Here is a 12789-nt window from a genome sequence, read left to right on the forward strand (position 1 = left end):
GTTAAAACACACTAGCCAAAATGTACTTTATTTTTATATCACTTTTAATATATCTGAATAGATATCATAGAAATGAAATAACAAATGAGCAGGACAAAACTCTTTACTAATAAAAAAATCAAATCAAATCAAAGAAATACAATTAAAACTGGTTCCATTTTACATTAAAAAATGGAGGAAACAGTATTGACCATTCTACTTTAATGAGGCTGTGATGAATCTGGTATACTCATGCATTACTGGTAAGGACTGTATATATCTTTTGGAAGCTGATTGGGTAATATGTATTGAGAGCCATAATATGCACACTTTGAATATTTATCCTGGAATTTTATCATAAGTAAATCCATCAAAATAAGAAAAAAAACAGTAAGTACAACAGTTCATCTATACTAATAGCAGCCTAGGGCCATCATGACCTAAATGATCAGACGGACGATCGGTGACCAGTAAGTGCATGGAGCACCTCTCGGTCCCTCCACCACGGCCCAAAAGGCTGGTGGCAGGAGGGCGGGCGGGACGGCGTGGAGAGGTGGGCACGGTGAGTTTGTTAGCCTCCAGCCTGGGGCCGGGCTGGAAGCCTAATGACCTCACTGCTGCTGCGGCAACTGTAGAACAGGCCCAGAGAGAGAGGCAGGTCCTTAGCAGCAGCTGCCTCAGCTGCTGGCGAGGCCCAGAGAGAGAGACAGGGCCTGATCAGCAGCTGCTGCGGAGGTTGCAGATCAGGCCTGGAGATAGGCCCGGAGAGAGAGACAGCTGTCAGCAGGACCATTCTGAATTTCCCAGAAGAGCCAATGGCTGCCTAGGAGGCGGAACTTTTGACGCTGATTGGCATAGAAACCAACCAATCAGAACCAAATCTGGGTGAACTGCGAGGAGCCAATGGCTGCCTAAGAGGTGGAGCTTTTGATGCTGACTGGCATAGAAACCAACCAATCAGAACCTAATCTTGGTGAACTGTGAAGGCAGAACCTAAGGTGGGTGCTGAGGAGGGGTTTTAAGGGCAATAGCTGTTTGGTGTAAGGTGTAAGAAACCGGTTCAATTTTTTAATAACCGGTTTGGCAGTACAGTGCATATGGCTGGCTATTAGTCCAGATATAGGGATTATGTATTTTTGTCTGCAAAGAGCATCTCCTCCTGCTGAAAAAGACTTCCCCACCATTTAAGCAATCCTATCCTATATAATCTATCTATACTAATAAAAGGGTACTATGCTAATTAGACTGGGTCGACCGGCCATCTTCCAGATGTCCAACTTCCTTCCGGACAAAGCCATTAGGGGTGATTAGGCTGGCAGGGGAGGGAAGTTGGGGGTGAGATCAGGCCAGCAGGGGGATAGGTGCAATCAGGCCGGCAGGGGAGGGCATTTGGGGGCAACCAGGCCGGCAGGGGGGGGCCATCGGGGGCCAGATCAGGCCGGCAGGAGAGGGCCATTGGGGGCGACCAGACTGGCATGGGAGGGCCATTGGGGGTGACCAGGCTGACAGGGGAGGGCCGTTGGGAGTGACCAGGTCAGCAGGGGAGAGCAGTTGGGGGCGACCAGGCCATCAGGGGGGAGCAGTTGGGGGCGGTCAGGCCGGCAGGGGAGGGCAGTTGGGGGTGATCAGGCAGGCAGGGGAGAGCAGTTGGGGGCGATCAGGCTGGCAGGGGAGGGCAGTTGGGGGTGATCAAGCCGGCAAGGGAGAGTAGTTGGGGGCAATCAGGCTGGCAGGGAAGCAGTTAGGGGTGATCAGGCAGATAGGCAGAGGTGGTTAGGGGCAATCAGGCAGGCAGGCAGGCAGAGGCAGTTAGGGGAATCAGGCAGGCAGGCAGAGGGGTTAGGGGCGATCGGGCATGCAGGCAGAGGGGTTAGGGGCAATCAGGCAGGTGAGCGGTTAGGAGCCAGTGGTTTGCAAGGGGGATGTCCGACTGCCGGTTTAGGCCCAATCCCACAGCGGTCCCCGATTGGAGAGGGTGTAGGCTGGGCTGAATTTTGTGCACTGGGCCTCTAGTATTGAATATTTATGTTTATATCAATATTCAAAATTATAAACAGCCTAAGTAAATCATGCATTATGAATCCAATATAATATGCAGCAATTAAGAACCATCATTATGAACACTATATTAAAAATAATTATTATTTACAAGAGCAGAATTGTAACTAGGAAAAAATTATAAGAATAAAATAAAAAACTATAGAGCTGTGATAATTGCACTAAATGACTTATTATTAATTTGGAATTTATTTGGATTATAATGCTCAACTTCAAATGCTTTGGTGAGTTTTAAAGTAATGAAAAGGTTCTAAACTTTGAGAGTTTGGACATTTTCATTCATCTCAAATCTCCCATGTAATCTAAAAAAGAAATTTTGACAAATAATAAGTTATTCTGCAGAGTTAATATACATGGCTAATTAAGGCTTAACTCCTGAACAATCTACTAAAATACAGTTATAATTTTGAAAATAACTATAATGCAATTATTAAAATAAGAATGCTATGTAATATACTTGAAAGTTAATAAAGATCTTAAATATTATTAACACATATGAAAAATTGTAATTCTGTGAGTGGATGGAGGTGTTAACTACCACGGCAATCATTGTGCAATATATATGTGTATTAACTCATCACATAGTATACCTTAAATGTACACATGTTATATGTCAATAACATCTCAATAATGCCAAGGGGGGGGGGGAGTATGGTGTGTGAGAGGTGTTTTTTTTTTTCCTTCCCTTTAAGCTTTAATTAAAACAAATATACCTTTCAGACTTAGGCAACAGAAAAAACTAAGTTTAATTAAACAGTATGAATATTAATATACGCACCTGCTAAATATAATGCCTTCACCTGAGGAGGCTGTATTGCTTCATAGAAGATGATAACAGACCCTAGCTGACCCTCCAGAGATGTGGGGCATCCCCATTCACTGTCCTGGGTTCCCGCAGATATCAATTTGGTCATCAATTTTGATTTTTCAATTGTTCCTCCCCAGGAGGCTGATGACAGAATTCCACCAAATGATGTCCGATGAGGGGTAATGGGAGAAGAAAAAGGTGGATCTGGGATTTGGGATGGTGGAGGAGTGGTGGTTCTTTGCCCAGCTGAACCAATGCAGCAAGAAATAAAAGGCTAAAAATTAAGAAACAAAACAAATTACACTCTTTTAATTAAATTTCAATCCTCCTATTTAAAATGAAACGGTACATAAAATTAAGCAAATAAATACATCTGCCGGATCATGAATGTGTACGCATGTGTACACGTAAGAGAACATTACAGATGTTACCTTAGACCTACTTGATTTGGATGCATTACTTTTATCTCACTTTATACCCTTTTGCAAATTTTTACTTTTTAATGAGTGTATATGAACAAAATTTTTAACAACTTTACTAAATTATGAAATAGAGAAAACTCCTTTTCCCCCTTCAAATTTATAAACAGAGAATTATACATCAGTAAAATAATGCCAATTATAGGTTACCCTGAAATGGTCATTGAGATAAACAGCAACAAGAAATTACTAGAATCCTAGGACTCGGGAAGCAATCTAATCCATTCCATTACCTTCAGAAAAGGCCCTTTCAAAATTATCCAAATACTTTCAAAGAAATTTTGCACTAATGTTCTTTGAGAGTCACCCTAGAAAATAAATTTCAACTATAATGTGAAGATGTAAAGTTTCTTCATTATTTTTCAAATTTACTGGAAAATGAAACAAGTTCATCATAACAATTTGTATTTCGTATAGTTGGAGAGCTTTATTAAAGGATCCTTTGCTCTGCTCTCTTCATTTTCTTTGGTTTTCCTTTGGCTGTTGTAAGTTGTGGTTTGGTTTTCTCTAGGTCTTTAATTACATTTATTTATTCCTTGAATGGTTTTTATTACATGTTGTCTAACTTCATCTAATGATGACAGGCTAACTGAATTAAATATTAACCTACTATATCTTGGTATACAGGAAACATTAAAATTTATGGGCACATATTTAGAATAAAGAGAAACCTTCTACATTAAACTGAAAATTTTCAAGAATTCTCAATCAATTGGTCCTATAAAGAGTAGGTTAGATGTGCTTACTTCATTCATAGCAGGAAATCTGAGAGGGGCAGAGACCTTCTGCTGTCCATTATCGTAGATATAGACAAGGCTCTGACCAAAGGGCCTTTTTCCAGGCATGTGAACAATGGTTATGTTGTGCTGGTAAAGTAAAACATATATTTAAAAGGTGAAAAATCACATTAAGTTTTTTGAATGACAATGTTTTCAGAGTATTTAGTACTCTCTAACTAGTTTGTGTGAACAGCAGAATATTAAGTTTAAGCATGACTAAATGCTGATTAAAATGATGACCTTGCCCGGCTGGTGTGGCTCAGTGGCTGAGCATCAACCTATGAACCAGGAGGTCACAGTTTGATTCCCCTGTCAGGGCACATGCCCAGGTTGTGGGCTCGATCCCCAGTAGGGGGTGTGCAAGAGGCAGCTGATCAATGATTCTCTCTCATCGAGGTTTCTCTCTCCGTCTCCCTTTCTCTCTGAAATCAATAAAAATGTTTTTTAAAAAATGATCTTAAATAATAACTTGCCTGAAGTACTATAAAAGCACTTACATATATTCTAGAAAATCTATACACAACTGTTACATAGTATCTTTTCTGCATTTTCCAAGTCTATGAGTATTCTTTAGAATCAATTTTTTCTAATGAGAAGCATTTTATATTTTAAGAGCAGCAACAGAAATGTAGTTTTTAACAATTTATGTTGTCATTTTAAATTATAATTCAAAAATCAAATTTAGGTCTAGAACACGTCAAAGAAATAACATTTCATTTTATTTTTTTAGCAGAAAAATGATTACTGCTAAATTTACAATGATAATGATAAATAGTATTAACCTCCTTATAGATGAACTTCAACATGAATAGAAAGTGAAAATTAATCGATTCTCAAAAAGGAGATGACACCTTAGTTGATGTTGCTTAGTGGTTAGAGCAACGGCCCGCACATCAAAGGATCTCGTCTGGTCAAGGGCATGTACCTGGGTTGCAGGTTCAATCCCTGGCCCCGGTTGGGACACATGCAGGAGGCAAATGATCAATGTGTCTCTCTCACATCAATGTTTCTCTCTCTCTCTCTCTCCCTCCCTCCCTCCCTTCCCCCTACCCTCCCTTCAAAAAATCAATGGAAAAAATATCCTTGGGAGAGGATTAACAAAAAAGCAGATGACAACACCTGATGTACATGCACCAAATGTGTGCTTTTTAAAGGAAAAAAAAAAATCAAGAGGTTAAATGAAGGGGTCAATGGGGGAAAAGGGGAACATATGTAATACTTTCAACAATAAAGATTAAAAAAAAAAAAGTTAAATTTGCCCTAAAGCCTTACCCAGAGAGAATCACAGAAACTGTGATCAGGAAGCATAACGGTCGCATATTCTCTTTTCGTGCACACGGCCACAACCAACATACCTGAATGGGTAATAAAGGCTTCAAAGCCCATGCCACTTCCTGTAAAAAAGCTAACAAAAATATATATTATCAGAACTTTTAAAATCAGTTTTCAGTTTTATCATCACTGAGGCACAAAAAACCATAACATCATCATGAATATCTTTATCAAACAAGTTGTGGCTTATATTCTATTATCACATGTCAGTTCAACCTTGCTTCAACAATGTTTTTTAAGTCTTTTGGGGGGACATAAGAGTTGAGTAAATTATAAAAGGTAGTCTTATAGGTGGAATCCCATTAGTAAACAATAGTAAAGCTATAAGCTTTCAAGTCTTAAAAATTTGCCCAAATAAGATTCAGAAAGCATAAAGGTCTTAAAAATCAAAGGCATTTAAAAATGATTACTGAAGTAACTAATTTTGGATGTACATACTAGTACGTAAAGGTTTGGTGGTCCTTCATATAATTACATAGCACCTTCAATGGGATAGAGAGATTACCATTCAATTTCAAATTAATTACTCCTTTTTTACAATATTTTTAAGATGGAACTTGTTTTCAAACTAATCTCCATAACTTAACTAGAAACATATTTAAGATATACAATTAATATTATGAAAGCAACAAAGCACCTATAATTAAACTGTATACACCCTAAGGATGAAGAAGCTTCAGGTAACTTGTACATTTAAAACTAGATGCTTGAGCTGCATTTCTGCTTTTGAACTCCACCACACACACACACACACACACACACACACACACACACCCACACACACACACACACACACACCCTGCTGTGGGGGAAAGGACTGCTGACATTTTCATTCAAGTTACCTGAGAAATAAAATTTTTGAAAAATTAAAAAAATATAAAAAATTGGTGCTTGAAAAAGCTTTTTAAGAATCACAGCATGTATCCCATGACAGTATTCACTTATATTCCATAACGTGTACCAGTACCTGTACAACTGTTTTCTTTTTCCTCCTTTGTTAGCATTGCCAAGAGTCAACTGATCCTGATCTAAGCAAAACCAAGCATTGAAGGAAAAGGCAGACCCTGGCCATTTCTGTATGGAAGGCACAGAAATTCCTGCCATACTATGTGACAAATTGAAATACTGCAGTGCACTCTCTAGACTTTGTTTTCGGGCCATTGTCAGGATTGCTCGAGTCACAGGAGTAGTATAAGGGTGTATATACTCAGATTCATCCACTCTCAGCAATCTTAGTAGTCGACGGATTTCTTCTGAGCTCACTGACTGACTCCCCAAGGAACCATGGAGAGCAATCAGGTTCTCAGCACAAGTTCGATGAAGGGAAGAATGGGAATCAAGGGTTTCAATGATTCTAATTCCCATGTTTGAATTGACACACGTAGTTCGACTCTGCCTATTAATACAACAAATTCTTTTCAGCCAATCAGAGATGAAGATCTGCAGGTCTTGGGATTCTAGCTCAGGAAGCCACTGGATAAGAAGCAAGAGAGGCTGGACATTACTAATGCCCAAAATCCCAACTGAAGTGTGGTCACCCTCTACAGCCTGTAAAGCAACAGAAGAGATAAAAGGTTAGTTACCGTCTTTGATATGGAGATAACAGAACTTATTTTAATAGAGCTAAAAACTCACCATATTCATAAGTTCTTTAAGTAGTTCCAGTGATGGCTGACCCAGGGACTTTAATACTTCAAACATATGTGCATAACCAATTCTTTCTTTAAATACTTCCTAGGGGAGGGAAAATAAATACATCAAAGCATATTTTTAAAGACCAAATTTGCTGGAATATTTTTTAAATGTTGAATAATATCCATTTAAGCTAATAAACTTAATATTTAAAAAATCATGAGTTTAACATTTCTGTTTTCTCAAATCACATGCCTTTATCTTAAAATAAACTCCATATACCTTCTGGAATACAATGTTACAATAATCTACCAAAATGTAAAATAAAAAAAAATTAGCAAATAGTTGTGTATCATAAAATTATTGTATTTTACAGGTTAGGTTACATGACACTTTACTTTCTTCACTTGGTTTATAATTACGGCAGTATTATATTAAGTCAAAATAAAAATGGAGAAAAAATAAGGAGAATTTGGGAATTACAGGAGTCAGATAGCAGCCTCAAAGGACGAACGAGTCCTGGCAATTTTGAGTAGTGGCCAAAAAAAAAAACCTGGGTAGTTTTCTTTTGACTCTTTGTATCTAAAGCATGGGTGGAGAACGTCCGGCCTGCGGGCCATATAAGGTCCATGGAATCATTGGGTCTGGCCCTGCTAAGGCATCAGGGATAAGTTAATTAAATGTCTGACCAAATATAGCAGGCTAATTTTTAAGTTGATATTTTTATAAGGTCCTGGAATGATGTTTTAAATATCCAAATAGCCCTTGGCAGAAAAAAGGTTCCCCACCCCTGATCTAAAGGGTCTGAATTAACTGGAACACTGAGTTCATTCTAGTAAGGTCTAAATCACATGTATGAACTAGTGAGACACACAAAAAAACTAGCAACACTAAACTGGCCCAGTAAAGTAGGCAGAAATATACACTGAGTGGCCAGATTATTATGATCTCTGAACGCATAACCTGGCCACTAAGTGTGTGTGTGTGTGTGTGTGTGTGTGTGTGTGTGTGTATTAGAGGCCCACTGCATGAATTCATGCATGGGTGGGGTCCGGCCAGCCTGACCAGGGGGAAGGGACATAGGCGGTTGGCTGGCCTGCCTGCTGGTCATACTCCTGGTTGAGGGGACAATTTGCGTATTAGCCTCTTATTATATAGGATATGCACTGAGTGGCCAGATTATTATGCGTTCAGAGATCATAATAATCTGACAACTCAGTGTATATACTCATTATAATATCAAAAGATTTAAACAAAATGAATAAGACTGGGGAGGAGAATCAAGGGTAGAAAATCTTTTCAAAAGGTATTTTTTAAATACAATACAAGCAATCCATTATACTCATACGCCAAAATACTTAGAACTTGAAATGATCGTTTTCCTTACAGAAACTGTTGTAAATGAAGATTAGATTCCCAAGCCAGCCTGTAACAGTTGTAAAAGCCTATTCAGCAGGAATCTAACCAAGATTCATATATAGCAAGAATATAAGGCAAAAGTTAGTCCCCTAACAAAAAACAACAAAGAGTGGAATACAACTGAAGGCATGGCTCAGGGAACAAGGAATAATTCATTCCTTTCTGGTACTAGGAAGGTAATTGAGGCATAAAGCATATTAGAGGTGATGGATAAAAAAGTAAATCCTATATAATACCCTATATAATAAAAGGGTAATATGCAAATTGACCCTAATGGCGGAATGACCAGGAACCGGTTGCTATGACGCGCACTGACCACCAGGGGGCAGATGCTCAGTGCAAGAGCTGCCCCCTGGTGGTCAGTGAGCTTCCACAGGGAGAGCGCCGCTCAGCCAGAAGCCGGCTCATGGCTGGCCAGGGCAGCAGAGGTGGCAGGAGCCTCTCCCACCTGCGCAGCAGCACAAAGGATATCCAACTAATGCCTTAGGCCTGCTCCCCACAGGTGGACATCCCAGGCTGCCAGAGGGATGTCTGACTGCCAGCTTAGGCCCAATACCCTGGGGGAGCGGGCATAAGCCGTCAATCGGACATCTCCCAAGGGGTCCCAGACTGCGAGAGGGCGCAGGCCAACTGAGCCCTCCCCCCCCCCCCCCAGTGCATGAATTTTCGTGCACCGGGCCTCTAGTGGTAATAACAATAGACAATAACATTTTAAACACTTACCATGTGCCTGGCACTATGCTGACCACTTTATATAGATGATCTCACTATCTTTAAAACTACTCAAGGAGGAAACTACTAGCACAAAATCAGCATAAACGGACAGCAGGAGAGAGTCAGTGGTAGTAAAACAAATGAGAAGAAAAAGAAAATACTAAGTGACTACAACCAAAGAAGCAAAGTTTCCATGGCCATATGGACAAACAAGTCCAGAATTGATAGGGCTATTGACGTGTGAAAAATGTCCATGTCCTCATCAGTCAGAAATGACCAAACAGTGCCAGTGTGATTATTTTACTAATAAAAAAAACCTATTATACGAGATTTAATTCTTTAAATGAACTACATAAAATCACTTTAAAAAAATCATTTCACCATTTCAAAACCAGTGCTCTTCCCATGCGTTGACTGACACTGTAAATCCTTACTAGCTTGCATTTTAGTCATCAATGTCTTAATTGCAAAGCAGTGATCACAGGCATCTGTCTTTAAAATTATCAGAAAAAATAACTCCTACACTAAGATGAGATATTTTGTGAACTATTTCATTTCAGGCATGAAACTTTATGCATTACACTTTCCTACATGACTTTGGGGATGATACATTGAAAACTCATAAATCTAAGATAACATTTTTAGAACTTAGGAATATGTTTCACCTTAGCAGCTGGAGATTTGTTCATTACTGCTGTCAAAGCCTGAATGGTTGATACAGCCAAACAATCCAACTGTCCCTGAAATGCCTACCAGAGGGGGGGAAAAGCAAGAAATTAATAAATGTAGTCAAGGTTTATATTCAGTTAGGAAACCTTTGTTCTGAAAACCTGAAAAAATAATTACTTAACATGCAATACATTCCTCTTTCAATAAAAATGATTTCTCAAACAATATAGAACCTGCAAGAAAAGTTACCGACTTGAGAGAAAATAAGCCGTATGTCAAGAAGGATAGGGTTACATTCACTGATTACATTAAAATGTGTTTTTTTGGGGGGAGGGGATCAACAGCACAAAACACCAAGCTTAATACATGCTTTTTATTTTAAAATGGACAATCTCAAGAGGAAGGGAGGGAGGTCTATCATTGGAAATTCTATTATGTTTTAATCTTCCTTAAAAATACACATTAACTTCCTACATTTAAATTTCATTAGCTTGTATAATGAGATGTCTAAAATAGTCTTGTCTACTTAGTTTCCAAATCCTGAAATGATATGTGCATGCACCAATCAGTCACACGTGCAAACAATAAAGTGTATCTATTTTTACATAAAATACAGAATTTGAAGCAGAACAGAAAATGAAGTATATATCTGTAAGCACCGTCATGTTTTTGAGAAGGTAACCTTTAATGCAAAAGTTGTTTTGCCTATTTCGGTTTAAACTTCATCATAAAAAAGAGATGTATTAAATTTCAGATCAGTGGATTTATAGTAAAAAAAAAAAAAAAAAACCCACACCAAAAACAAATACAAACTCAGTAATATTTTTTAAAAACCTGAACATTAATCATCAACCACAAAAGCATAACATAAGGACTAGAAAGTTGTAAAATCTAAGAGTCCCCAAAATTTGTTTTTGGGAATATATTACTATGACTTGAAGCTAGTCACTCCCCAAAGAGGATATTCCTCTCTCCCTCCCCCTAAAAAAGATTTAAGTACAAGGGGACTGATTTGATCTTTGTTGTTTTAAGCCAAGCTCTAACACTTTCAGGAAAGTTATTTAAGCTGATACCTTGATCGTCTTTGTTTATCAAACATTATATATTTAACAAACATAATATGCATTAAACATTCTGCATACAGAATTTCATACAAAAAAGATCTTTCCTAGACTCTGTCTAAGAGGACTAGGCATCACAGTACCTAAAATTAGAAATACTAGCATAAACCTCTCAGAAGACTATTATAACTATTTTATTAATCTATTAAGAAGGCCTTAAGAGAGACTAATTCAGAGAAATCTAAAACAATACTCTGTAATTGATATTGCACATCCAGAACAGAAAAATGAGAGATTATTATGTCCTTCTCTATATCACAGCTCTAGTATAAACCTGAACATTAAGATAATGACATCATGTAAGCTCATTCACAAACATTTTTGGGCAAAAGAAAATGACAAAGCAACTTTGTAGGTGGTCTAACCAAACTAAATTACCTAATGTATTATAAAAAGCAACATAACTACTATATTTCTACCTTATACAGAGTTGAATATTTAGAAAAGAAAAAAGTTAAGCCTTATTCTAAATTTAGACTCAAAGAGTTCGGCATCTTCTTCCCTTCCTCCAAGATTCAGGCTGTCCATTGAATTATAATCATTATTTGTCAACAAGAAGCAAAGAATCAATATATTAAAACTGATCATACATTTTCACAAACAAAGCCCTAAAATCCCAATACACCACAATGTTTAGAAAAGGAAGCCCCAAAAATAAGAAGTCACCACCAGGTGGACAGCATTGATAGTGGGATCCCATTCCTGTACTCTGTATCTCCTCATACTAAAAAGAACACACACATACACAGGTGGAATGCTATTGATCATATATATTAACTATCAAGATATTAATAGACTTACTTTAGATTAAAAAATTAAAATTACTTTGAAGAATTTTCAAAAATAATTTAGATTAGAATTAGATAATGTTTGTATATTTTAAGACAAAAGAAAGAAAAGTACAGGAATAGTTTCTCCCATTGATTGATTTTGGACTTCAGTTGAAACAAGATGCAGGCTTTGTAGATACCTGGTCCTCATTTATTTCTGTCAGTAATTTGTTGGCCAGGTCTTTCTCGTTCTTGTCTGCCACCTTATTGTTAGCATTTAAAAACAGCTGTTAAAAACAGAGACAAGAATAATGGAGAAAGAACATTGGATTGTTAACCCATAAGCAGAAATGAAGCTTAAATGGATTTCCACGTATCTTGAAAATAAATCCAAGAATCCACTTGTGAAGTACACCACTTTTAAAATGACAATCAACTATTCATTTTTTATAACAAACATTAGTTCACATACTATAATTATTATTTAGCTCTCTGTTGGAACTCAAAAGTTACTAAAATAAGAAATAGCAATAATTAAATTAGTTAATATCCCTAAATTCTTAAAGAATCAGCAGAGAATGTCTCACAGAAAAGACAATGTGCTATTGAGACAGACTAAATTCCACTTCTGGATACATACCCAAAAGAATTAAAAGCATGGTCTCAAAGGGATATCTGTATACTCATACTCATAGCAATATTATCCACGACAGCCAAAAGGTAAAATCAAAGCAATGAATGAAAAATACAAAATATGGAGTACCACACCCACACACAAAAATATATTTGGCCTTAAAAAGGAAGATATGATACAACATAGATGACTCTTGAGAACATTATGCTAAATGAAATAATCAAGTTAAAACAAACAAACAAACCACTGTATGATTCCCCTTACATGAGGTACTTAAGAGTAGTCAAAATCAGAGACAGAAAGTACAATGGTGGTTACTGAGTGGAAGGGAAAATGTGAAGTTGTTTAACAGGTATCGACTTTCAGTTTTACCAGATGAAAAGAAACATGGGGGA

The 12789-nt window shown here is 37.6% G+C and overlaps 1 protein-coding gene across 1 annotated transcript in view; it reads right to left on the reverse strand.

Annotated features, from left to right (window-relative positions):
• Positions 1–12789, reverse strand: part of NBEAL1 (neurobeachin like 1) — a 117243-nt gene that overhangs the window by 73579 nt on the left and 30875 nt on the right. The window contains exons 11-17 of the mRNA XM_008146536.3: positions 11961–12047; positions 9866–9949; positions 7071–7169; positions 6403–6983; positions 5376–5508; positions 4071–4190; positions 2816–3119 (exon numbers count right to left, since the gene is read on the reverse strand). Of these exons, the coding sequence (XP_008144758.2) occupies positions 2816–3119; positions 4071–4190; positions 5376–5508; positions 6403–6983; positions 7071–7169; positions 9866–9949; positions 11961–12047 (1408 nt within the window). The remainder of the gene's footprint in view (positions 1–2815; positions 3120–4070; positions 4191–5375; positions 5509–6402; positions 6984–7070; positions 7170–9865; positions 9950–11960; positions 12048–12789) is intronic.

This window comes from Eptesicus fuscus, chromosome 11 (assembly GCF_027574615.1).
Source record: "Eptesicus fuscus isolate TK198812 chromosome 11, DD_ASM_mEF_20220401, whole genome shotgun sequence".
Taxonomy (NCBI): domain Eukaryota; kingdom Metazoa; phylum Chordata; class Mammalia; order Chiroptera; family Vespertilionidae; genus Eptesicus; species Eptesicus fuscus.